At 37.9% G+C, this 26,378-nt stretch overlaps 1 protein-coding gene across 2 annotated transcripts in view; it reads right to left on the bottom strand.

Moving 5' to 3' along the window:
- The window catches only part of ADAMTS6 (ADAM metallopeptidase with thrombospondin type 1 motif 6), a 154,266-nt gene that overhangs the window by 26,631 nt on the left and 101,257 nt on the right, over window positions 1-26,378 (bottom strand). For both annotated transcript variants that reach the window (XM_063320899.1, XM_063320898.1), the window contains 7 exons: window positions 25,663-25,726; window positions 16,827-16,929; window positions 15,541-15,674; window positions 13,844-13,967; window positions 12,512-12,592; window positions 8,136-8,299; window positions 6,312-6,450 (listed from right to left, as the gene is read on the bottom strand). In XM_063320899.1, the coding sequence (XP_063176969.1) occupies window positions 6,312-6,450; window positions 8,136-8,299; window positions 12,512-12,592; window positions 13,844-13,967; window positions 15,541-15,674; window positions 16,827-16,929; window positions 25,663-25,726 (809 nt within the window). The remainder of the gene's footprint in view (window positions 1-6,311; window positions 6,451-8,135; window positions 8,300-12,511; window positions 12,593-13,843; window positions 13,968-15,540; window positions 15,675-16,826; window positions 16,930-25,662; window positions 25,727-26,378) is intronic.

The following is a 26,378-nucleotide window of genomic DNA, read 5'->3' as shown; positions in this document are numbered from 1 at the left end:
TCAAGCCAGAAATAATAATAAGCCAAAAATAAATTAAATTATATTCTCATCCTACATATGAGTAGATGAATCCAGGAAAATAAAAGAGTTGGCTGTTACCAGGCAAGCCTTTTTAACTACCTAGTAAATGTGAAGAACCTATTTTTAGAAAAACTTAAGAAAATAACAAAATAAACCTCAGAATTTAGAGACTTGACTCCTGTTTGGTTCACGTGGTTCACTGTACAGAACATAATGCTCACTGTTGAGAAACTATGGAATATTTTGTTATTTTCTCCTTTAACATGAATGCCACTACTAAATACACAGTTTACAATCTCTCATGAAAGAAAAACTAACTTCATTCTGCTTTTCAGAGGCAACCTAAACATGTAATGGTTTGTCTCACAAACTTTAATTTATCTCCTAGAACACTCTATGAAGAATACAAGAGGAGAGACAGTAAAATGTCTGCTCTGGCAAGAGTCCATTGATTTCAGGTGACTGGCTGAGTTTTCAGAATACTTTGCTTTACACACAGTCCATGCAATGATGAAATTCATTGCATGCCTCAGAGGTCATACATTCCAGAGAGGTACTCATATAATGATGAACTGATAATTAGCAAGTAAGACTGTAACGTATGCTTCAAGTTGCTCAGTTTCACATGAGAACAACACAAGGGAGGCAGGAATGGAATCCAGAGTTCTGGCACCGCATTGAACTGTCATAAGCAGGACAGCCTCCTCCTCCCTCCTTCCTACCATTTCATTTACCATGTTCTTCCCATTCTGCAAAATTGAGACAGGTCCTAGAACACAGGTCCTGTTTGAAAAGTAAAAGCACTTTTACTGTTCAGATATGACTCATCTGAACAGCAGAAATGAACATAATATAGAAGTCTTGTGGAAAAGACAGCACGTTACCATCTAATCAGAGATTGTAGGTTGCTCCTAGCTTGCTTTTCGCTTGCTCCTTGGCTCCTGAATGCTCTAGTTATCCTTCTCCAAGACAAGGCCTACAAGCAGCTCTAGGAACAGCTGAATGCAGTGGATTGCTCTCAAAACACTATTATGAAGACACTGCAGAAAGATTGGACACTTCTGCAATATACGATACTCCCAAACTATTTAAACTTTGCACTGCCAAAATGCTGCTGTAGCCTTTGTGCTCTACTTCATGACATTCAACACATATCCACAAGTTCACAATACAGAAACATCACTTTGGTGGTCTGTAATGCAGATATCACTTTTTATTTTTTACATTCTTTGAATTAAAAAACATACATCAAGGAATAACTATGTTTTAAGAGTCACAGACTAGGTCAAATGGTATGTAATGCAGATACGGTCAGTTTAATTTAGAGAGAACTATAGTGTGCAGTGGACTTGAGCTAGCCTGTGACACAGTTTGAGAATGGTCCCTGCTCAACTGGTCCCTGTTTCACAGAACAGCCACAACTACAGAAAACAATTTAACCTCTCATAGTCATTCTTAATTCTGTCATTTCCTTGCAAATGTGATATTAAGACAACTTTTTAAGTGTTACATATACCTAGACAAAAAGACATTGAAATGTCTTATAATATAAGTATATTGATTAGAATTTAGATTTACCTACAGCTTTGATATAAAGCCTATGCCTTGATAGAAAAGTATATCTGGCTCTACGTCATCCAGAGCTTTCCTGGATCAAGATGGAATATCACAAGACCAAACCTTGATCAGTCTATACACCACAGGTGAGCTACACCAACTACACTAAGAGGCAGGAAAATGTTGATGCCTTTAACTGGTTCACAGTCTGTCCCAAAGCCACTATATAATTTTTTTAACCTCAAAAATAAAAAACTATTTCCACACTAATATTCCACATACATGCTTATTGTCCTTCTTTTACTTTCAGCGAAAAATTGTTTAACTTTTTAATATTTTGTTGTCCTTTGATGTAGAGCAAAATGTCTTTTCTAAAGACAGAATTAAAGCAAACAGAACTTCAATAATGGACTTCATAATGAATCCTATAGAAACAAACAAAGCCATACAGTGGTTTCATTTCTAAGTTTTCTCAACACTTCAAATTTACGTAACAACAGTAACACAGCAGGGCATAGGCAACCCAGGAGGTTCCTGGGATATGTCAATGACAACTTCCTTCTCCATGTGACTGAGGAGCTAATGAGGACAGGTGCTATGCTGGACCTTGTTCTCACCAACAAGGAGGGGCTGGTGGGGAATGTCATGCTCAAGGGCAGCCTTGGCTGCAGTGACCATGAGATGGTGGAGTTCAAGATCCTTAGGGCAGCGAGGAGGGTGCACAGCAAGCTCCCTACCCTGGACTCCACCAGAGCAGACCTTGCCTTGTCTTGAGGGACCTCCTTGGCAAAGTACCACAGGATAAAGCCCTGCAGGAAAGAGGGTCCCAACAAAGCTGGTTAATATTCAAGGATCACCTCCTTTGAGCTCAGGAGCAATGAATCCCAACAAAGAGGAAGTCAAACAAAAACACCAGAAGGCCTGCGTGAATGAACAAGGAGCTCCTGGACAATCTCTAACAGAAAAAAAGGAGCCAACAGAGGATGGAAGGAAGGACACGTAGCCTGCGAGGAATACACAGAAATCATCCAAGCAGCCAGGAATCAGGTTAGCAAAGCTAAAGCCCTGATAGAAATAAATCTGGCCAGGGACATCAAGAGCAACAAGAAAAGCTTATATACGCATGTTAGTGACAAAAGGAAGACCAGGGAAAATGTGGGCCCTCTCCAGAAGGAAACGGGAGACCTGGTCACCCGGAACATGGACAAGGCTGAAGTACTCAATGACTTTTTTGCTTCACTCTTCACCAGCAAGTGCTCTAGTCACACTGCCCAAGTTGCAGAAGGCAAAGGCAGGCACTGGGAGAAGAAAGAACAGCCCACTGTAGGAGATGATCAAGTTCAAGACCAGCTGAGGAACCAGAAGGTACACAAGTCCAAGGAACCTAATGAGATGCATCCATGGGTCCTGAGAGAATTGACAGATGAAGTCGCTACGCCACTATCCATCATATTTAAAAAGTCATGGCAGTCCAGTGAAGTTACCACTGACTGGAAAAGCGGAAACATAGCCCCCATTTTCAAAAAGGGAAAAAAGCAAGACCTGCGGCAACTACAGGCCAGTCAGTCTCCCCTCTGTGCTTGGCAAGTTCATGGAGCAGATCCTCCAGGAAACTATGCTAAGGCACATGGAAAATAATGAGGTGACTGGTGACAGCCAACATGGCTTCACTAAGGGGAAATCATGCCTGGCAAATTTGGTGGCCTTCTACAATGGGGTTATAGTGTACAGTGTTGGTGGATAAAGGAAGAGCAACTGAGAACATCTACCTGGACTTGTGTAAAGCATTTGATACCACACGACATTGTTGTCTCCAAATTGGAGAGACATCTTCATGACAGATGGACCACTTGGTGGATAAGGAATTGGCTGGATGGTCACACTCAAAGAGCTGTGGTCAACAGCTCGATGTCCAAGTGGAGACCAGTGACGACCCTCAGGGGTGGGTACTTGGATTTGAGTGCACCGTCAGCAAGTCTGCAGATGACACCAAGCTGTGTGGCATGGTCAACATGCTTGAGGGACGCAACACCATCCAGAGGGGCCTGGACAGGCTTGAGAGGTGGGCCCATGTGAACCTCAGGAGGTTCAACAAGGCCAAGTGTAAGGTCTTGCAACTGGGTCATGGCAATCCCAAGCACAAATACAGCTTGGGCAGAGAATGGATTGAGAGCAGCCCTGAGGAGAAGGACTTGGGAGTATTGGTTGATGAGAAGCTCAACATGAGTTGGCAATATGCACTTGCAGCCCAGAAAGCCAACTGCATCCTGGCCCACATCAAAAGAAGCGCGGCCGGCAGGTCGAGGGAGGTGATTCTGCCCCTCCACTCTGCTCTGGTGAGACCCCACCTGGAGTTATCGTGTCCAGCTCTGGGGCCCTCAGATCAGGAAAGACATGGACCTGTTTAAGCAGGTCCAGGGGAGGGCCACAAAGACAATCAGAGGGTGGAGCACCTCTCCTATGAAGACCGCCTGAGAAAGTTGGGGTTGTTCAGCCTGGAGAAGAGAAGGCTCCAAGAAGACCCTGTAGTGGCCTTCCAGTACTTAAAGGGGGCCTACAGGAAAGATGGAGAGGGACTCTTTATCAGGCAGTATAGTGTTACGATGAGGGGTAATGCTCATAGCATTACGATGAGGGCTAGATTTCAGTTAGATAATAGGAAGAAGTTCTTCACTGTGAGGGTGGTGAGACACTGGAACAGGTTGCCCAGGGAAGCTGTGGATGCCCCATCCTTGGAAGTGTTAAGGCCGGGCTGGACAGGGCTTTGAGTAATCTGGTCTAGCGGAAGGTGTCTCTGCCCATGGCAGGGGCTTGGAACTACATGATCTTTAAGGTTCCTTCCAATCCAAACCATTCCATGATTCTGTGATATTAGCCAATTTTTCCAGTTACGGTCTCTGTGTCTACAACCTTGGTGTCTCTTTTTCGCTGATTCAGCTCATTTTTAGGACTGTGCCTTCTTTTGGCTTATGGCGAAAGGTGTTTCATAAACTGGGGGGAATATCAGGTACTCATGGAGAAAGCAGATACAGTTTTTAACATGCATTATAGCTACAATGAAATATTTATTCCCTGAGCTTACTGAAAATAAGTTACCATAGTATACCCTCATACTAAGCTGAAAGAAAGGAGAGAAAAGTGCCTGGTTTAGCCACCGTAACACACTAATGAAAATCTTGCTCCCCACCGAAAAATTTCAAATGAATAGGTGTATGCAGTTTTCAGGGATTTGCAAATCTTCTCTTAAAATTAATTAATGAAGTTAAAATGTTTTAATCTGGACAAGTGCCTATCTCTTCAGAGCCAATGATTTTTTCCATTTTATATTGTTGAATCTGTGAAATACAATGACCTGCATGACAGAAGATCCATGGCTAAAATCTTGTCTACCTAAATCAGTAGGATTTTTCCCATGACTTCAAAATGATCATTAACTCACTGCCATCATCAAAATACGATTTTTCAGTACTTGTAAGGTTATGATACACGGAACTGTCTTTTGCTTTGAGCTAGGCACTTTCTCTCTTCATACTTCTTCTCTTAAATGTTCCTTTTCCTACCAGGCTCACCATTAGCACATTAATAGCAAAAAAAGCAATCTGCCACCCAGGAATCCAACAAATGAATAATAAAATTTTTGGATAAAGTTAGCACCTTTCTCTACTTTGTTTCAAGACTTTGTCTATTCAGCAGCACAGAAGAGAATTTATGCTGTCCTGTGTGTCTTACATATGGCTAAGCAGTTGTAGTCAAACAGCAAACAACTAACAGCCGCCGCAGGTTCCAGCAGACCAATGAGTCAAGATGGTGCTAAACATGAATACCTCCAGTAGCCAAGAAAAGAAAGAAAAGGGCAAATATGTGGTCCAAGAGTTCTTTAAAAAAATATGGTGTCTTCCTCTTGCTATGGGCAGTGCACAGTGCAGCAGAAAACTGAAATTCTTTGGTGGATTTAAAGGACTCACCCCTGTCTTGTGAAACTGAGGTATGCTGGGGAGATGATGCATTCAGTCTCCAGAGAGAAGAAAGATACTGTTCACACAGCACTTCTACTCATCAGTCCTTGCAGCAGCAATGGTGTTGGCTTTGAAGGAAGCCAACTGTCCTGCTCTCCCAGCCAGAGGTAAAGAATTGCATTGGTGGCCACTAGAGGGAGGATTAGGAATATAGTAAATTGTGGGCAAAAGGCACCCATGATGATCCCCAACTGCTGCCAAAGGGCAACAATTCTCAGATACTGCTATGGGCTGGGAAGTATAATCCAGGTGTTATCACCTGCTACAGAGGAGCTGCCAGTATGCATCCTAAACTTTGGTGGCTGGAACACAGGAAGGATGACTAGGATTATTCGAAACATACCTACAAACACAAAAAGACACATCCCTTTATTTGCCTTTTGGTTTTTAATCTCCTTATTTAAAACTTCTGATGTCCTCTATCAAGAAAGCTCCTGTGAAAAGCAAACATACCAGCTTCACGAGAATCTCAGAAGAAGAATCAGCAGAGTGAGACACACTGTGCCCAGATACACTGTACTTAACAAAAACATCTGAATATATTACATGTACTTGAAAACAACAAAATCCATTGTGAAAAAATAAATGTTCTTTCACTAAATTAAGGTTTAAGGCATGTCTGAAAGAAATGTTTTCAATTAGTTACCTAGATAATTATATAGTGAAGTGTATCCTGCAAATCAGTTTACCCTGTAGCTTCACTGCCCGGTGTCTTACCTCCAGCACAAGTAGCAGAACATTCTGACCAAGGCAGGTGATTCCATGCAAAGCCAACTTCATTGTCTCCACTGCCAGTGCGAGAGATGGGAACATTGAATTTATACCTTATACCCAAATTTTGTTCCTGTAGCAGAATCTGTAGTTGAAAACAACTGGTTATACCATTAAAACAGGCAAGCAGAGGGCAACTACAGTGACATTTAATCTAGGTATATGTCATGTCCTGTGGAAGGGAAAAAAGTAATATAGGAAGGCATAGCAGTTCTTTTAGGTATTCCCAAAAGAACCTGGACTAACTTTTAAAACATATACAAAAGAAAAGTATTGTCTAAGGTGAGCTTTGTTTCTTTTTCCCCCTTAACACAACTTGGTAATTTCTGTCAGTTCTTTAGTCTTGACATAATTGTTGTAAAAAGCCAGTTTTCATAAAATCAATGTCTTAATGGAAATTAACTTGACAGCTGAATAATTATGTGAGGTCAAAGCTGGCTAAAGACCTTACTGTGCAAACGCGCAGCAGTCTCCACTGAAACCTTGTGAGGAGCTGCCTGTACAGCAGCTATGAAGCTAGTTCTGCCCTTGTTTGCACTTCTTGTGACTATAATAGTAATAATAGTAACAGCAACAGACTGTTGCTGAGGTCATTGTCTTCCCCTAAGGCAACATCCAACAGCTTGGTAGAATTACACCTGCAATTCCTTTAGAGGAATATTAAAACTCTCACTGCAGCTGTATCACTGCAGGTAATACAGACAGAAGTGCAACAATCACTGTGAGTTTTTGTCTGCCCTCACTGTTGAACTGCTCTTCCATATACCACCTGTTCAACACTAGCCTTTGACTCTACTTTTTCTATCTGTTGCTAATAACATGTATCATGTTAGATGCAGCAATCTGACACATCTCAGAGCTACTTCTCATCCCCTTCTACTTTCTGTGATATTTTGCAGAGGTATATCTGCCAATCTCCATTGGACAGAAGAGTAGAGAACTTTTAGTAAGAAAATCAGTGGCACTGACTGAATGAGAAAAGGACTATAATCATTGTGTAATTCATTCTGTGTGGACTCTTTAGCTTGTCCACACCTGTAACAGAAAAAAAACAGGATTCAGGTGTTTGAAAATGCTGCCTAAAATGTGAATATCCAGGCAACAATCATTCTATACACAAAAATATCCCTTTTGGTTCAAGCAACCCTTGAACTGCAAATCTGGCAGCTGACAGAATGGTGGCTGCAACGTCATACTCCTCCTCAACATGGTAGTGCAACAGGGTATCGGGATCCTGGTCACATCTTCTGTTAAATTCTCATATTTTGTACAATCTCTTCAGAGCAATGTATGTCACAGCAACATACTGTCAAATCATACAGGTCAAATCATGATACTCTCGCTGTGGAAAGAGTTTACTTCACACTCAGGCCAGGCCTAGAACCACCAATATCTACAGAACTGTCAGGAACTGTCATGCTGTATCTCAACACTTCCATGTATCAGCAGTATGCAGACATACAATATACGCCCCATTTACAATTTTGACTACCATTATTCTGAACCACATTTAACAGAGATGGGGCGTCTTCTGACTTTATCTGAGATTTCCTGGGGCTCTTCTGACTTTATCCCTGTTTCATCACAATGTTTGCCAGCCAGTTTTGAAAGGTAAGAAAGCTGTGTTAAACCACAAATGCAAAGTCCCAGCTAGGCAAGCTGCATACTGTTTGAGAACACAACGTATTTTGATTTCATTCATAGCTTTGTCTTTTCTCAGAAAACAAATACATATTTCGAATTTCAGAAATATATTAATTATAACTTTACCATAACTATGAGATTTTCTGAAGTAGGGCCTAGTGCTTCCAAAGACTCTGGTTCATCTGTTGGCCTCTTGTAATGGAAAGCTGTTCCAGCAACATCAAACTTTCTTGGCCAGTCAATAGTCCAGGCACCATTAATATAGTAGTCATCCTCTTCAGATTTTAAAGCTTAAAAAAAAATACAAGCCACCTAAAAATTGGAAGCAGCATTTATAATGGAGAAGCCACTGCAAATTAACCTACTAATCTGTTTGAAGTATGTGAGCCTCATCTCAATATCACTATTTTTTCAAGCAATACAAAGCCTTTTATTTATCCCTGGTCGAAATATCACGGTTTGCAAATGTAGTTTGACAATACTGCCTCTGCAATAATCTTCAATGTGCAGGTATACTTCGCAGATTTCAACATGCAGATGCTATATGGAACAAAACAGAATGCCTCATGCAACTTGCAATATATCTTCAATTTTAAAAGCAAGCCAGTATCCAATGTATGCCATTCTAAGTAAGATATAAGTAGATCTCAAATGTATAATCAATTATCAACCTAATCTTTAGGTTAAGAAGTTGGGGCATGGGATAGATATCTCACATAATGTGCAGAGGAAAAAAAGAGAAGGAGCACTGAGTCTGATGTATGGTGCCAATCAGCTCTTGCTTTGTTGCCTTTATCCACTTTTTTTTTCCTTCTTAAAGCATAAATCCAAGATATTTCTACTACAAACCCAAATACTAGTTACTTAATCTGATAAGAATTTTTTTCATTCCTAATTTACAACCTTAAATCATAAAAGTACTGTAGACAAAAGATGAATTTCTTAACTAACCACCAACTAGACTGGGTAAGCACGTATTGCTCATGGATTTATATTTGATATTTTATCAATAATATTAGATTAAAGTTTCTAAATATGAAACAGACTTTGTATCTTAAGGTGAATATTCTGTTAATTTGATATTGACTTCTTGACGTAATGTGAAGATTACCAAGTTATTCAGCATTCATATTTACTTTCAATAAAACATGTTCATAACGGCAGAATGATGGTTGGACATACATGATCAAACAGCCATGTCACTTTTTACTGAGTCAAATAACTGACTTTACTAGATAGGGAACAAACTCACATCACAATCATAAGGAGTAAGACAACTTACAATCAAGTTTAATTCTCAACTACATCTGTGTGGACAGATGGTTTACATTAAGCAGTTACAGAAAACGTCTCAATGATGCTCAAATCTTCTAAAACAGATCAGAGAGCATTCATATGAGCAGGAGATAGTCAGAGAGGCAGTAATGTTCTGTTGGTGATAGCCATATTCAGCAGGGATTAGTAACCATTTCCATCAGCACCGTAACGTCTGAAAAGAAATGTCTTTCCATAGCATAAACCTTATTCCATTGACTTCCCTGGATTTACTCTGGAAACACTCATGCACTTTGAGTGAAGAAACTAGCCCTGACACATTCACTTATGTGGAATTCTCAAAGTAATTCAGATTCCTTATTGTCTATATAGGTTTCATAGTACAAGAAGGAGATAGTAAAAAAAGTGAATATAGGAGAATAAGACAAATTGCAAGCAATACTGTACTAAAAGAAAGGAACAGTATTTCACTATTTATCTATTTTACACTGGTATATGAAATAACTACGTTACAGCTGAACATCAGTATTTTGTCTCATTGGTGGTCCTATTTCCACATATCCAAAATTTCTATACATCCTGTTACACATAGGTGAAGGCCACACAGTTGTGAACAGCATTCCAATAACACAATTACATGAAAATGAGACACAGTGGCATAATGCTATTAGCATATGAGACAGAAGGAACAAGTTAATGTCCTTATCAAACCATTTATAAGAACCTGTGAATGCAGGAAACTAGCACACAACACCCTGTTGAATACAAGGAATACAAGGGAAGATGTCACCCTGGATCAAGCTGTTTAAAGGAAGATAACAGCATTACTAAATACACATTTTTTCAGCAGCTCTGAAAACAGGCAATTTTGTAGTTGCTGAGTTATTTGTTTGTCAGATCAATTTAAAATACTGAATTATTCATACAGCTGCAGAAACATGCTTTTGCTGTCACAACACAGGAGCGATATTGGTGCAGAAATTATCAGCCAGACAGGGGGAAGGAAGGACAGGTGTTGACTGAGATAACTGAATGGCCAAATGTCTAACTGCAGCCTAAAGTTGAGGCCATGGCTTGCAAAAGAACTGGACCTTAGTTTAAGGGACCGTGGGATGTTTGTTGCAAGTTAGTTTGAAAGCCTGCTAATGGAAAGGAATAAAGAAGAAACTTTAAAGCCAGTGTGACAGCTACAAAGAAGGTTTTATTTTTAGCTTTTTTTTTTTGTATACTTCCAAATGGAGAAATTGATTTCTTAGGTTGTGGTCACGTATTTGGCTGCAGCACACATAAAACAAACTACAGTAATATGTGTAAATAGTTATTTTCAGCTGAATCAGTTCTCTAATCTTGTTCACAGTGTGGCGACACAAACAGCTGTCCTGGAACAACAGAGGGAATTCCTTAAAGACAGAGAAGGAGCTGTGAAGTTGACACTGCTACTTAAGAAATATCCATAAAACAATACCTTTAAGGTATGCATTTTAACATAATAAACGCATTTTCAACTACCATTGTGATTGTATCGTTCTTTTAAGGGAGCAGACAAATTAGAAGCCTTCCTTTCCCAAAAAATGGTGACCTTAAAATAGTGATCTAGTTCGCACTTACAGAACAAAACATCCCAGCACAAAACGAAATGGCTCTGCAACTCTGTAAGATTATCTTACACTAGGATATAATGGCACCTTTGAAATTTGAAAACACAAGAAACTAGTGAAGGAGAGGAATCCCCCATTTGTGTAGTCAGGGTTTCTGTGGCACGAAGCAAGGTAGTGAGGAGAGCCTGAAACTCAGGAAACCCCTTGAAATTGTGACAAGCACATAAAAAAGTATTTATGTACCACTTCACATTTTTAGATCTGTGGCCAGATTAAATACCAATGAAGTTGTCTGTATTTTTTATTTAAGCCAAAAAATTTACATTTTTCATTCATTTTATATAGATGGTGCCAATCTAAATGCTTTTGCAGATTACTTTCCTCTGCTTAAAAAATAGAGGAGTAACAAACTCAGCTGTAATAGCTAGGAGTTATCTTCTTTGTCCTGCTTTTCAGCTGTCCATGGAACAGTTCTTAGCAGAAAATGACCATGACAGGATGCGTTGTATGATTCTCTCCCACTACCTCTGTTTGCAATGTCAGTATAGGATATACGAGCGACCTTACCCGCGGTGTATTTTGACATGGGGGAGGGACCAAGGAGAGCGTGATGCTGAAGAATAATAAGCACTCTACTGCTGAAGTAGTGGCATTATTATTCCTGCGGAATCCAGGGAGATTTATTATCTGCTGAATTACAGAAGGGTGGGGGCAGGCAGAAAGAAAAGCAGATATCCAAGAGTAAAAGGTACCATTACCATCAATATAATCAATTTAGGAATTAATGTACCTAGGGGGGTAACTGCCCTTCTTACTCAGAGGCATCATAATCATTTCCAACATGTTAGAGTTATATATATCATCTACATGGCGGGAGTACAGACTGACAAAAGTAGCCTCGTCAGCTGCAGTTCATCCTAAACAGGCAATAGCTTTTGGTTGTGTTAATCTGTTAAATTTGCTGTACAACTATTCAGGTCTCTAATCTATTTTTGTCTAAGAAATAAGTGTTCTTGCATTACTGTTTCTTGCATTCTTGCATACTGCTAAGTAAATCAGGGTACAGAGACTTTCAGAAATGTATGTTGTCCTGAGTTCAATGGAGCCAGATTTGTAAGTATCAGTATTAAAAAAACAGACAGCAAATTTAACACAGTCTTTAAAGAAAGGAATAATAATCTGGGAATTTTAATTTAATACAACAAGCTTCCTGAATGATCTCAATTAAGCACCTCGTTTTTCTGAATTTCATTTTCCTTACCTATAAAACAAAAATGGCATCTAGTCCCTACAAAAGAGCAACACAGAAACACTATGGAATTAATACATTAAATTGCCTTAAATTAAGGAGATAGTATTGTTAGAATTTCAGTAACTATGGCTGTTAATGAATGATCATTCCAAGAATAAAATTGTGTTTTAAAACAGTATAATACCCCAAGATCAAAGACTTTCCAGATGGAAGACACTATCTCAGGGTGGGACAATAGATCGCTTAATATTGACAGCTAACAATTCCCTCTGCTGCTTCTACTATGTGCATGGTTTGGCCAAACCAGAAAACATACCTTCAAATCACAACATAAACTCTGACTTAATAACAGTCTGCTATTTAAACCTTTCTCTTACCAATGTAGTTCTTTGACATTGCCACTTCTCTTATTTCAATGTGCACAGAACCTCTTGGAATTTGAATCACTTCCATATAGCCTATAAGAAAAAGATAAATTTTATTTGTTGTAAATAAATCTATAAACAAATAAATCTATATTACTCATGAAACTAACCATTAATAAATTATTTACTATGAAAAAATTAGTATGAGATACATTTTCTTTCATGTGATATAAAGGAAAACTCTTTATATTTCATACAAAAATTTGAAAGTGATTGCAAGAACTTGCCATGTAGTCAAGGAACTCCTTTCCTTAAGTGCTAATAAAGTCTTTTCAACAGTGTATTACAAGTAATTAACGTACAAAATAACCTGGTTCATAGAATAATTCAGGCTGGAGAGGACCTCAGACAGTCACTTAGTCCAACTTCCTGCTACAAGCAGGGTCAGCTAGAACAGACCAAGTTACTCAGCACTTTACCCTGGTGGGTCATGAAAAACTCCAAAGATGGAAACTGTACAGCCTTTCTGGACAACCTGATCCACTGCTGGAGTGTTGTCCTTGGGAAGAAGTTTTTCTTTCGTTTGGTCAGCACCTGCCTTGTTTCAATTTATAGCCGTTGTCTCTTCTCCCACCATGTACCCACCACTGTGAAAAGCCTGGCTCTGTCTTCTCCACAACCTCCTCGTAGATACTGGAAGGCTGATACTAGGTCCCCACAAACGTCTTCTTCTCCAGGCTAAATAAGCCCAGTTCTCTCAGCTTCTTCTCACAGAGGGGCAAGCACTCCAAGCCCCAATAATCTTAGTGGTCCCTCACCGAACTGAACTCACTCCAGTGTATCCATCGTTTTCCTGTATTTGGGAGCCCAAAACTGATAACAACGCTAAGATTGCAACATTAATATTGTCTTTTTTGAGCTAAGCTTTAAACTAATTGCCCATATACATTCCCTGAGTTCTTAATAAGATGAACTTAGGAGACATTCCCGGATTCCTTCTATTCTAAAATTTTATGTATGACTAAACATTAGATTCTACCACACACATTAAAATCGTACACAACATTACTCTTAACTATACCACCATAACTAAATAGTAAAAAAAAAACCCACTCACTTATTTTTCAGTGCATTAAAGTCCATGAGAACTAAGTATTCAGTAATGAAACATTTTGTTCTATTTGACATAAATCCAAACTAATACAGAAAAAGGAAACAACGAGACAAAAGGAGTCAAAGTGAATGACCAGCAGCAACACCATGCTGAAAATCAATGCAGCATTGTTATTTGCTAAGGAGTTATCTAAATACATTGTGCAATAGAATGGACATATATGTGCATACCTCCTCTGGGCAATGAATCATTGAAGAAACCTTCAATGGCTTCACACGTACTCCCATCTCCTCCACAAACACGGCATCTATCTTCCTTAGCATCAGACCCCAAAATATTATCACAACCTACATGCTGAGAACAGATAAGAACGAGTATTTTAACAGGATGATGGTCCTGCACCATTATCTTCATGGGTTTTTTTAAGTGTTTCTCTGAAGTTTGAGATATTCAGTTCTTCTTTTTATCTACTCTGGTTTTGATCTTCTTTTTATCTGCTCTATGTTCCACTTATTTTGCTTTGTTAAGGTAAACATTTGCTGTGTATTCCTTGAACAGATATGCAGCATAAATAGTACTATTGTTCCCAAAGGCATTTATAGCTTCCACATCCTCGAGGCAGAATTTGCAATTACTTTCATAAGCTGGAATGTAAAGTGTAAATTACTTCACTGTAAGAATGAATGCAGCATGAAACTTAGTGAAAGGCTGAATTATGTGCTGTATTAAATAGGATCCAAAAGCTTTTGGAAAAAAAAGTGTCTATAACTGATCATAAAAAGTACACTACATTTCTAATTATCTACTTGAGAAATCTATGTACAGTGAACAATGATTAACTCCTTATAAATTATTGATTCAACCCTACTACAAAGCTAATAGGGACAGCTGGATCCTTAAGAAAATAAACAGAGACAGAATGAACAAGTAGGATGTGAACAGAATTAACATCGCAGCTTGTCAAATTTTTCCAGGATTTATACAAAAAAGGAGGCAGATACATAACTTTGTTTACTGTCCAGCAACATTATCTACCATCTTGTAAACAAGTAATACACAGGTCATAAGAGAAGTTAAAATACTTTAAATAACTGACAAAATAGTACCATTCTAACAATTTACATTTTGACTTTCTGATTCACCAAGTAGACAGACGCCCAACTTTACTACATAGCTCATTCTCAACTTAAGATTTAGTTTGATTATTAGTTTTAAAAGATTCTCAAAACTACTAAAATCTTATGTATAAAGTACAGCAGAATTCCACAGGTTATTTTTCTGCTTTTTGGGGGTTAGTTTACTAATACACGGCTTTTGATCTCATCATGTTATTCAATAAACATACATCTTCAGCCCTCAATTTAGCAAAGAACTTAAGCATTGGGTTAAGCTTTAGTTATGTTAGTGGTTTCAGAGAAATCAAGTAATTTTCAGAGTCACCGGCGCTGTCCAGATGTCTAGACTTAAGTATACAATGAAACGCTTTGCCAAACTGAAGAAGCAGTGGGATTGTTTGGAACAGGATGAACTAGTTAGAGAGAAAGAGATTAACATGTTCACATTTATTGTTTTTCAGCCAGAGTGGTGCTCTAATTGGAATGATGGAACAGGTCTTGGAAAAGTGCAAGGAATCTGTTCATCTCCTGTTACCCTTTCCACTGATTGTTCAACAGAAACCATAAAGCAAAAAAAAAGACAAAATTAAGGATTCTACAAATGTCTGTGAGAAGCTACTGAAATTCAAATGATTTGTCTAATTTACGCAATACCTTTTTTATCTTTTTGTCTCAATCTTACTCTTTCACTAACAACCGGACCTGTCAACAATCCCATTTCATATAAGTAGCAAAGAAGTACTGCAACTAAATGAAGGAGACAGCAGACACAACAAAGTAATCCGTTAAGTACTTTATAAAACATTTGTAACCTTGCATTCTCCATTGATACAGATATCCAGTGAATCAGCATTGCACTGAGTCCCATCTATTACTGCAGGAGCACGTTCAGTGTAAAAATTATAACCTTCAGCCAAGCAGTTTAATGCACATGGTTTAACCCCACCTGGAAAACAAAAACAAATGGGAAAAAAAAAACCACAAACCAACAGAAATCTTGAAAAATTAACAATTAGTTAAAAATGTATATGCATAAACAGATCTGAAATTTATAATCTTATCTCATACCTGACATATAATGCATACACTTTATTTAACTTCCCTTTATTGATTTCTCTACTTGACTCTTCTTTCTTGCAAAAAAGATTATTTTGCATAGTAAGATATGGCAAGGTTGGCTGGCTCCATACTGACTCCATTAGGTTAATACAACCCTAATGATTATTGAACAATTTAAAACGATAAGGATACCACTTCACCATTTGAAAAACAAGAATAACAAAAGAATGTAGTGCTAAAAGTATATCAGGATACATTTCAAAACCAAGGTCAGACTATTTCAATTAGGAATTTAGTCCTATTGAATTACACTACAGCTCAAACCACGTGATCACAATGATCCGTTTTAGGCTTTTAATCTAAAAAACTAAGAGTAAAATCATCCAAGTCAATAAAATACAAAAACACAAGGGGGAACATGGACTTACTCAGGGATTAGAATGGGAAAAAACAAAACAATAAAAGGGCAACCTACGAACTTTGAACAACAACAAAAATATAACTAAACTTGATTAAGATGTCTCGAAGAGAAAAAGAAATTACAGCCTTTTTCCCTGCTGCAAAATACCCTTTTATTGCACAGTGGTATTATTTGCAATTCAATTATTGAAGTAGTATTTAGAGACTCTTATAAATGCTTTTACTTCTTTCTCCTTTTCCTAATATTCTGACCTTAAGAAAGAAAACTTATTGCGAGATCTTTTTACACTGAACTCAACCCTGTAGCATGAAAGGCACTTACAGATCACCTATGCAATTTCTAATTCTATTGCAACTGCTGGTGGAGACGGGCTCTATATTTTTAAAGTGGAGTCTCTACAACGATGGTCATTTCCCTTCACAGTAAAACAAACTTCTACCGGAACAGAGATGGCTCTTCTGCAACATTTTCAGCAATTGACAAAAGTACAAGCTTAGTAAACTTAGCTCACTATTTTTTAATCAAAACATCCTATTTACAAACATTACTCTCTATGTATCATACATATCATTTTGAAGATGTCACCTATGACAACATTATTGCAAAGCCAAAAATTACCTCCAGTGTAGGGTTTCCAATTATAATACTTCCCCCGGAAAGGCATATTGTCAAAATCTGCACATTGCTTTTCTCGAAAATCACGGGCCCCTGAAGGACATGGCTAAAATAATAAAGATTAAAAAAGGTTAATTTCTTCCAAATATCAACATAAAAGGAAATGCTTATAGGCTTATATTACAAACATAATCATGCAAGAGACTAGGACATGGTTCCCTGCTTTATCTTGTGGCTCTGATTTTGAAACTTGCTTTATTGCTTTACAGCCGAAGTGCCTGCAATCTAAGGCTGGCATGAAGTAACTGAAGTAATTTAAACAAAGGTGTTACATAACAGTTTCCATAAATGAGAATCACATTAAGCTATGCTTCATAATCAATCCATCAGCTACCTCCTTATAAACACACATTGAAAACAGCTGAAATAATTAAAACAAAATCATTTTTGTAAGAGCTGTAGGCTCAGTTAAACTGTAGCAAGCAGCTGTACTGAGACATGTTATTAAGACATTAAGAAAAAATTAAAACACTTTCTAGAGAGCTATATCACCTCCGCTTACTTGTAGTCTTGACAAAAGCATTGTGTTAAGACTGAGAGTGAGAACAGATACCATGTTTGTCTCTGATTTTTACCAGTCTCCAAGCATGAAGTAATAAAAACTGCTTTCAATTTAAATTTTCATTACTTTGCCCTACCAACTACAAAACTGTGAAGTATCTTTTCTACTTGGAATAAGGGCAGATTTAAGTGAAATTAATCTTGGAAAGAATTATAGGAGAAACAGAATTCTTTGTTATTTCTCACATTTTTCATCAGCTGGTTCAAAATGATAACGACAACCAATCTTGAACACACCCAGAATTTAGACAGTACATTAAAGATTGTTATCAATGTTTAAGTACCTGCTGAAATCGCAAGTTTCATCAGACAAAGTATTTGAAATACAGATTAAAATCATTTTTAGCCTAAAAGATAAAAGAATTTGTTTGATAGAAATCAGAGGTGTTAATAAATATTACTATACTATGAGCAACAGAAGAATCCATTTTATGGCAGTTTTACTTGTCTTCCTATGTATGTAGGCCAGTTAGCACTGCTCAGGAATCTGAAATGCACTCAAGTGAACGGATGTCTGCAAACATGGATGATAAAAATTTACTGCACAATACAAATACTAACAGAATAATTGTGATTCTCAGTATACATTAATCAAGCTCTTATAACAGCCAGTCCATTTCAATATGATGCAGAAACTGGAACATTTTTCTTCAATTCTGAAGCTGTTGTGATATAAATTAAAACAGTGGATATTAGACAGTGTTTAAATTTTAAATTCTCTCTGGAAATCACTCCTATTATCTCTTTCTAATTAAAAATGCATTTTTGAGTATAATACGTTTACTGGTGGAAAAAAACAGAGCAGTGTAACTACTTTAATACAATAATCCTGCATATGATAACAGTGACAATAAAAAATAACTATGTAATATAAAATGATAGGAGGTTTTTAAAGTTTTTTTTAATGGTAACACAAATTAAATTTACCTCTTTGCATCATATTCTCCAAGCAGTAGAAGGATCAGACTTGACCCACCAAGCTTGAATCTGAATCTCTCTGATTGATAGTGGTCACTACACCCTATTCTTCTGTCCCACTTGCTTGGATACTAATTTACATGGCTGATATTTTAACCACACCAAGTTCCCCTTAAAAGTTATTTAAATCATCCCCCCTAATAAAATCCCTTTCCTAAATAGTTATACTAGAATAAAACAAAATACAAACGTTAGTAAAGAAAGATCAAGCCTTCCATATTTATACTCCTAAAAAAATTCTCACAATCTGATCTTTGAGATGTAGTCTTAATTCTCTTGTTTGATGGCGATCTTGCATGTATTTTGAGGCAACAGTATCAATTCATAAACAATCTGGATAATGGGAAGAGTATACCCTCAACAAATTTGCTGTTAACACAAAACAAGGAGGAGACGACGACACACCAGAAGGTTGTGTGGCTGTCCAGAGGGACCTTGACAGGATGGAAAAATGGGCCCATGGGAACCTCATGGAGTTCAACAAGGAGAAGTGCAAAGACCCGCACTCGGGGAGGAATAACCCCATCCCCCAATACACACTGGGGGCCAACCACCTGGAAAGGAGCTTTGCAGAAAAGCCAAGCTGAACATCAGCCAGCAACGTGCTCTTGTAGCAAACCAGGATAATGGTATCCTGGGCTGCAACAGGGGCATCAACAGCAAGTCCAGGGAGGCGATCCTTCCTCTCTACCCAGCACTGGTGAGGTCACATCTACAGTACTGTGTTATTGTGTTCAGTTCTGGGCTCCTCAGTACAAGAGAGACATGGCCATAACGGAAAGAGTCCAACAAAGGGCCATGAAGGGCCTGGAGCACTTCTCATATGAGGAAAGCCTGAGAGAGCTGGGACTGTTCAGCCTGAAGAAGAGAAGGGTCAGGAGGTGACGATATCAATATGTACAAATATTTGAAGGGAAGGTGCAAAGAGTATGGAGCCAGGCTCTTTCCAGTGGTGCCCAGTGATGGGATGAGAGGCAATGGGCACAAATGGGAACACGGGCTTCTCCTGAACATCACAAAACTTTTTTTTTTTACTCTGAGGGTGACCAAGCACTCGTACAGGTTGCCCAGAGACGTGGTGGAACCCCCCTCTTGGAAATATACAAAAAGTCTCTGGACATGGTCCTGGGCAACCTGTTTGAGGTTTGAGCAAGATGGGCTGTGCAAGATGACATCCACAGGTCCACTTGTAGGCAAAGCGAAGTCTTTCTTTTGTTTTATTAAATATCAACTCAATTATTGACACAATTTAAACTGCTAAAATCACTGTTTATATCTTCTTTACTTCTTGAACACAACCCTAGCAGTCTGACAGAAAACTAGTTACACACAAGTATACGTAGCCTGCAGTCTCACTGCTGACAAGAACAGCAGACAAGGCTGGGAATACCTGGGAGCAGCTAAAGGAGCTGTGGGAGCGAAGCCCCACATAAAAGGTTCCTGCTTTCTCGATATTTTATCTCGTTTTGGTAGTCCTGGTTTCCTATACTGCAAGTACTGTTAAATTAATTTTACAAACTAAGATACCAATGATATCAAAGTTTTTACATAACCCCATGGTTTTGGCTCTAAAAATGCAAATCCATCAATCCACAGCCAGATTTGGAGACCTTTGCAATAAACTGAGTTTCCATTTTAGTGGCTCAGTCCTCTCAGTGAATACTGACAAGTGCTAGGCCGCATCTCAGGATCTTGCTTTGTCCAAATCATTACTTTGAATCCAGCTTTAAGGTGGATTAAATGAATTTTTCAGGCAGTCCTTCTGAAGACTGCAGATACCAAATGACAGCCTGAAACCTGCTACATTCTGTAATCTGAAGCATAAAATGCAACTTGTAAATTATTTGTTGTTGTTGCATAATTTTCCTATCTTTTTTAGTATCTCACTAATACCTTAGAGGAAGTAAAACTAAAGGCTATGACCTCAAGAAATGCGTTCAAAATCATCCTTGACAAACCTGACTGCCTTCTATGACAAAGTAACCTGCTTGGTTGATGAGAGGCGAGTGGCGGGTATTGTCTACCTGGATTACTCCAAGGCTTTTGACATGGTTACCCACAGCCTCCTCCTAGAGAAACTGATGCATTACTGATGCATTACACAAGTAGTCTGTGCCGTGGGTGGGGAACTGGCTGACAGGCTGCACCCAGGGTTGGTGGTAAATAGCTCCTTTTCAAACTGGCAACCTGTCACAACTGGGGGTCCCTAGGGATCGATATTGGGCCCAACACTATTTAATATCTTTGTAAGTGATCTGGACAATGGGATCAAGTTTGCTGATAAATTTGCAGATGACACCAAACTGAGCGGGGAAGCGGACACTTCAGACGGGAGAGCCACCTTGCAGGAAGACCTAGATAGGCTGGAAGAGTGGGTGAACAAGAACCTTATGACGTTCAACAAAGACAAGTGTAAGGACTTGCACCCGGGAAAACACAAACCAGGAGTGAAGCACAGACCAGGATCTACCTGGCTGTGGAGCAGCTCTATGGAAGGGGTCCTGGGAATCCTGGTGGACAACAAGCTCTGTATGAGTGAACAATGTGCTGCTGCGGCAAAGAAAGCCAACAGGATGCTGGGTTGCATCAACAAGGGCATCACCACCAGAAATAAAGAAGTCATTATCCCACCCTACTCAGCGCTCATGAGGCCATACCGGCAATACTGCGTTCAGTTTTGATCCCTGCTATGCAAAGAAGATGTGGACAGGCTGGAGGGGGTCCAGAGAAGGGCCACAAAGATGATCAAAGGACTGTGAAGCCTGCCATATGACGAAAGGCTGAAAGAACTGGCTTTGTTCAGCCTTGAGAAAGGGAGGCTTAGGAGAAACCTTATCACCAGATTCCAGTATTTAAAGGGTGGCTACAAAGAACACGGAGAGTCACTTTTTACAAGGAGTCACATGGATAAGGAGTAATGCGTACAAGTTACTCCTGGGGAGATTCTGATTGGACACAGGAAGAGAATTTTCCACAAAGAAAACAATCAGCCATTGGAATAATCTCCCCAGGGAAGTGGTGGATTCCCCAACATTGGACACTTCTAAGATTTGGCTGGACAGGGTGCTGGGACATCTTGTCTAGACTGTGCTTTTGCCGACAAAGGTTGGACCAGATGATCCCTGAGGTCCCTTCCAACATAGTATTCTATGATTATATGATTCTATGAAAATCATAGCTATAGAATTGCAAAAATGTTACTGCAAGTTAAGCTACAATATGCATGTACAAAATGTCAGCTCTTTGGCACTGCCTGTTTGCGTACATGCTCTTCCCAAAGTAAATGTGCAATAATCGCTTCTCTTTATTGGATAAGACATTTCACTTTCTTCATGCAGTTACAATACATGGATTACTGTTTTTAAGTAACAGGCTGCTTTTGTTTTCAAACTTATTTCTCTTTTAGGAGACTGAAAAACTTGAGGTAGGAATCTAACAAATGCATAAGAACTTAAAATCAGGTAAGAAGAAGGTCTTGAGAAGAAGATGATGAAGTAATTAAAATTTTGAGTGAAGAAAGCACTGACATAAGACCATAAGAAAATTTAAGACTGAAGCAAAAATATATCACCTAATGAGTGTTAGTAAATCATTGAACAAACACTGACATGACACCAAACATAGTATCTCAAAGAAAAATGTTATCCTGGAGCTTAAAAGTCAGGCAGATTTCAGCAATTGAACTCATTGTGTTTCCTGTTAACAAAGGCTATACTACTCCTCACACAAGATGAGACAGCCAGAGGGGTCACAGTTGAAACTCGGCTACTGCTCCAAGACATAACTCCTCGCGTGAATGCATTTTAGAAAAAATAGGCTTGTAAACATTAAAATTATGAAAGCAACAAACAACATCTGTGAATGTATGTACAATGGAAGGAAACAACAAAAAACATTTGCCTACGTTCTATTAAGAGAAAAGACTGAATAACAAGAACCTTTTAAAGGTATGTATATACACATACTTTTACATAGATAAACCACTCACAAGACTTGTAAGCAAAACATGTTTCTTATCATATATAAAAAATTAGGAGGCTTTAACAGTTTTAGATGTCTATCAAATTAAGTTTCACATCCTATACATATTTTAAATCAGACAATGAGTTACTTTCACTGAGTAATTATGTGCCTTGCAATTCTATTAGCATTTTGTATTTTTTTTTAATTAAAAATATTTTGCTTGGAAAAATACATATATTTTGTTAGAGATAGCATGTCTGGTGGTAGAAAATACGTTTCTGATGAGTGTGTTCTTTCTATCACCCTTTTGTTTCCAGAACTCATTAGCTAATGTTCTTTTCTGCTGATCTCAATGTTTCCATTAGCAGATGCCTTTTGAATTAAGAAGTCATATATGGCTTTAGAAGTGTTTGATGAGAAATAAGCCTAGTAGGAGTGCGTGCGCTGTTTCCAAAGAATTAAAATAGTCAAAAGAAACGGCAACAGAACTAACTCATCTCTGAAAGAAAAATGAAGTAAAAATGTGGGGTTTTTTCGTTTATGAATAGTAGGAGCTTTAGGGAGTGCTACCTTTACAATTACAAATGGGCAATGAAGGTTCACACTGCAAAATAAATTTCAACAGAAAAGATATAAAAAAAAAACATTTTTCAAAAAAACAATGACAGATTTGCATGCTGTTAACACTTACATTAATCAAACACATCATTCCATTAAAAATGTCAAGCACCAAGGAGTATCATAACTCTTGGAACAAAATCTACTAGTCTCAGCAATTCTTAGTTATGTGGAGCCCTAAATATTACTATAAAAAAAATAGACTACAATCGTCAAAACCATTAAGGCAGTAAGTTTAAACTTCTCTAAGTACCAATATGGTCATACACTGGAAAACCATTCTGAAAAAATACACTAAAAAAACTATTCACAGTCAAACTGTAAGAATGGCATTTCCAAATTGCCAAGCCCAAGTCTGCAATTGTTCAAGATTTGTTTTTAAGACCTAGACAATGAAACGTAAAGTTTCCTTTCCACTATCTTGCTTAAATTACCGATTGAAATCTGAGTATAGGCAGGGAACAAACATTTTGGGATAGAAGACTATAACTTTCAAAAGATTTTGACAAATTGGAGCAGTAGTTTGAAATAAAGCAATCGATGAAAATTACTACAGTTGAATAGGAACAATCAACAGTGCAAGCACAAGCTGAGGAATGACTTCCTAAACAGCAGCTCCTAACAAAAGGGATTTGGGCATTAGAGATCAACACAGACTAAATAAATATTGTTACTTCTGTAAGAAAAATGAACACAATACTGAAATTAATAAGCGTAATCCCATCATTAAGATGACAAAGTAAATTAAAAGTTAAACTTATCTCTGACAGGCCTCTGCTAGAATTCTGTGCAGAGGTTTGGGCATCACGCTTCAATAAGACGTGCACTACTCAGATCCTAAAAGGCTATTAACACAGACACTGTCTAGTGTAAAGAAGACTAGGAAGAGACATGATAGTAGTCTGCAAACACAGGAATGGCTCCCATAGAGGGAATATTATTGCCTTTCTTTTTACTGGGGAAAGAGAAAGTAAGGGCCTTAAAGGATGGGAAAGGATCCCACCTTAAACGATTGGAAAACATACACTGTATTTCATTAAAACTGTCCTGACTGTAAGAATCCCAATGATACCTCCCAGACTGGAGCTATTTCAAAACAGGTCAGCTGCCTAACCATCAGTTAAGAACGGTTTAATGACAGTTGATTTTGCCTTTGAGCCAGGGAATAGCCTGAATGGCCTCCTCAGATACCTTCTAGATGTTCCTTCTGTGACCCTGTAAGCTTCCTCTCAGTAATAAATAAAGAGAGAACAAGGGAAGCAAAACCAACTAAAAATAAAACTGCCTGACAATGAGAAATAAAGTATGGTAAGAATAAAACAAATCCTAGCAACATTTCAATGGTATCATTAGGCAGCTATGGCACATTTGCTAATAATAAAAAAAAAATTTAAAAATTGTTGTATATTTGTGAGGATTATGTTTTATGTAAACTTTCTTGTATACTAGTTACTGCAGCAGATGCTAAATAATATGGAGAAAAACATTTTAAACACAAGCGTCTGGATATCACAGCAGAGCAGCTGTGATTAGCAGTAGGGAAGTAATTTTTAATTTGGAAATTTGTAATTAGGAGAACAACCTTGACTGAGAAGTCTGCACAACTAATATGATAATCAGTAACAATCATAAAAACCAGTCTTTTTCAAGGAATCAGCATATTAACTATTATATTTTTTCCTGAAATATATCCAAAGATAAAACAGGTGAAACAACACCTTTAGGTACAGACTCTCCCACTGTTAAGCTGAATTTGAAGCTAAAGTGACATGAAAGCCTGTTTATTTTTGTAGTGCTACTGACCTGGAAACATACTAGTGAAATTCTTTATCGGTGTGTACTTTTTTTCTGGTTCAACTTTTAACTTACTTGAATTTGTAATTTAGCTTCATAATTTGATTTTATACGTTTATAGTCTTCCTCACCCCCTCAGTGGTACTTCATTATTTGAAGGGCTCAACTCTAAAATAAAACTGCATGATCTTTTTGGTAACACAATAACCAGTGGATACCTGATGGCAAAACAGCAGGTTTAAAACACACCAAAAGAAGTATTTTTTCACAGAATGTGTAAGAGGATTATGTAACACCTTATCACTGGAAGTTATAAAGATATAAAAAGGGTAAGAGGGTTTAAAAGCCGATTTACAGAGGATACTTCCATTTGTGGCAGTTTATGTGGTACAGACACAATGTGGAGCTCAAGAAATCTTTTAGACACCCAGCTTCTGGAAACTCATACACTATATCATAGAATCATAGAATGCTTCTATGATTCAATAGAATAACCATGGGAAAGTCATGCCTTGGCTGCCAAAATTTTATAATTTTTCCCTAAACAGCTGTTATTGGCCACTGCTGGGAGACAAGACACTGGGCTAGACAGACCTTTACTCTGATGTGGAATGCTCCTTGTTCACCTTCAACATGGATGCTGGAGTTGAACTCACTCCAGCTGGGCATCACATTGAGACAGGCATCCTAACACTTAGCAGAACACGTAGGGTGCCTGCAATATGGAAGTGCCCTAAAGGACTGTTTTCCAATAAAATGCAGAATTCATGGCTTTTCTGAACTGGGAAAAAAATGCATCCATTGCTGTTAAAATGTAAAACAGACAAGTTCATTATACTTTTACTGCGGAACAGAATTTACTTACATCAGTATTACAGGAGCGATATCGCTTCCTTTCTCCAAGACAATATTTGCCTCCACCTGAAGGCCTGGAAAAACATGTTTTGTATGTTAATATATGCATTAGTACAAACACAAGTTCATGAGATATACTAAAGCATTGTTAGTATAAATACAAGTCCAAGAGATATGTATTATATAAATAAAAATAAAAGTACATGGAAGTTTTAAGGTGAGATTTTGAAATATTTTATTTAATAAGGATTGCAACATTTACTTGAATTGGAGCAGATACAAAACAATACTGGGTACTTGAAAATCGTCACTCATATGGTATTCATCTAGTTTGTATAGATTCCAAGCAATACAGTTTCATTGTATTTTGAACATACTAAAAAGGCATTGTTTTTAATTATTTGCTTGCTTTGTAAAACTAGAATGATAAATGTGTAAACAACCTATGTGATACTTTTTTTTAATAATCTTCTCATATTACTCTTGAAAATATAACAAAATGAAGAAAAATGCCCTGCTAAATACTGAAGCCAGAAAACACTGCGTTTTCTAGTTCAAGAATCTGATTCTGATTTGAATTAAGCAGTACTAAATCTTAGGAACTCTAGAGGAAGCAGGTTTCTATTAGTGTGAATAAGACATTGGGTCTTAAATTCCCAAACTGTTTGAGAACCTTATCTATATTCCGCAGAGGTCAAATAATGAATTAACATTGACTTAAAACTG

The sequence above is a fragment of the Chroicocephalus ridibundus genome, chromosome Z (genome assembly GCF_963924245.1).
Source record: "Chroicocephalus ridibundus chromosome Z, bChrRid1.1, whole genome shotgun sequence".
NCBI lineage: Eukaryota > Metazoa > Chordata > Aves > Charadriiformes > Laridae > Chroicocephalus > Chroicocephalus ridibundus.
Note: the sequence above shows the minus strand (reverse complement) of the source record. Positions and strands in the feature narration are given on the sequence as shown.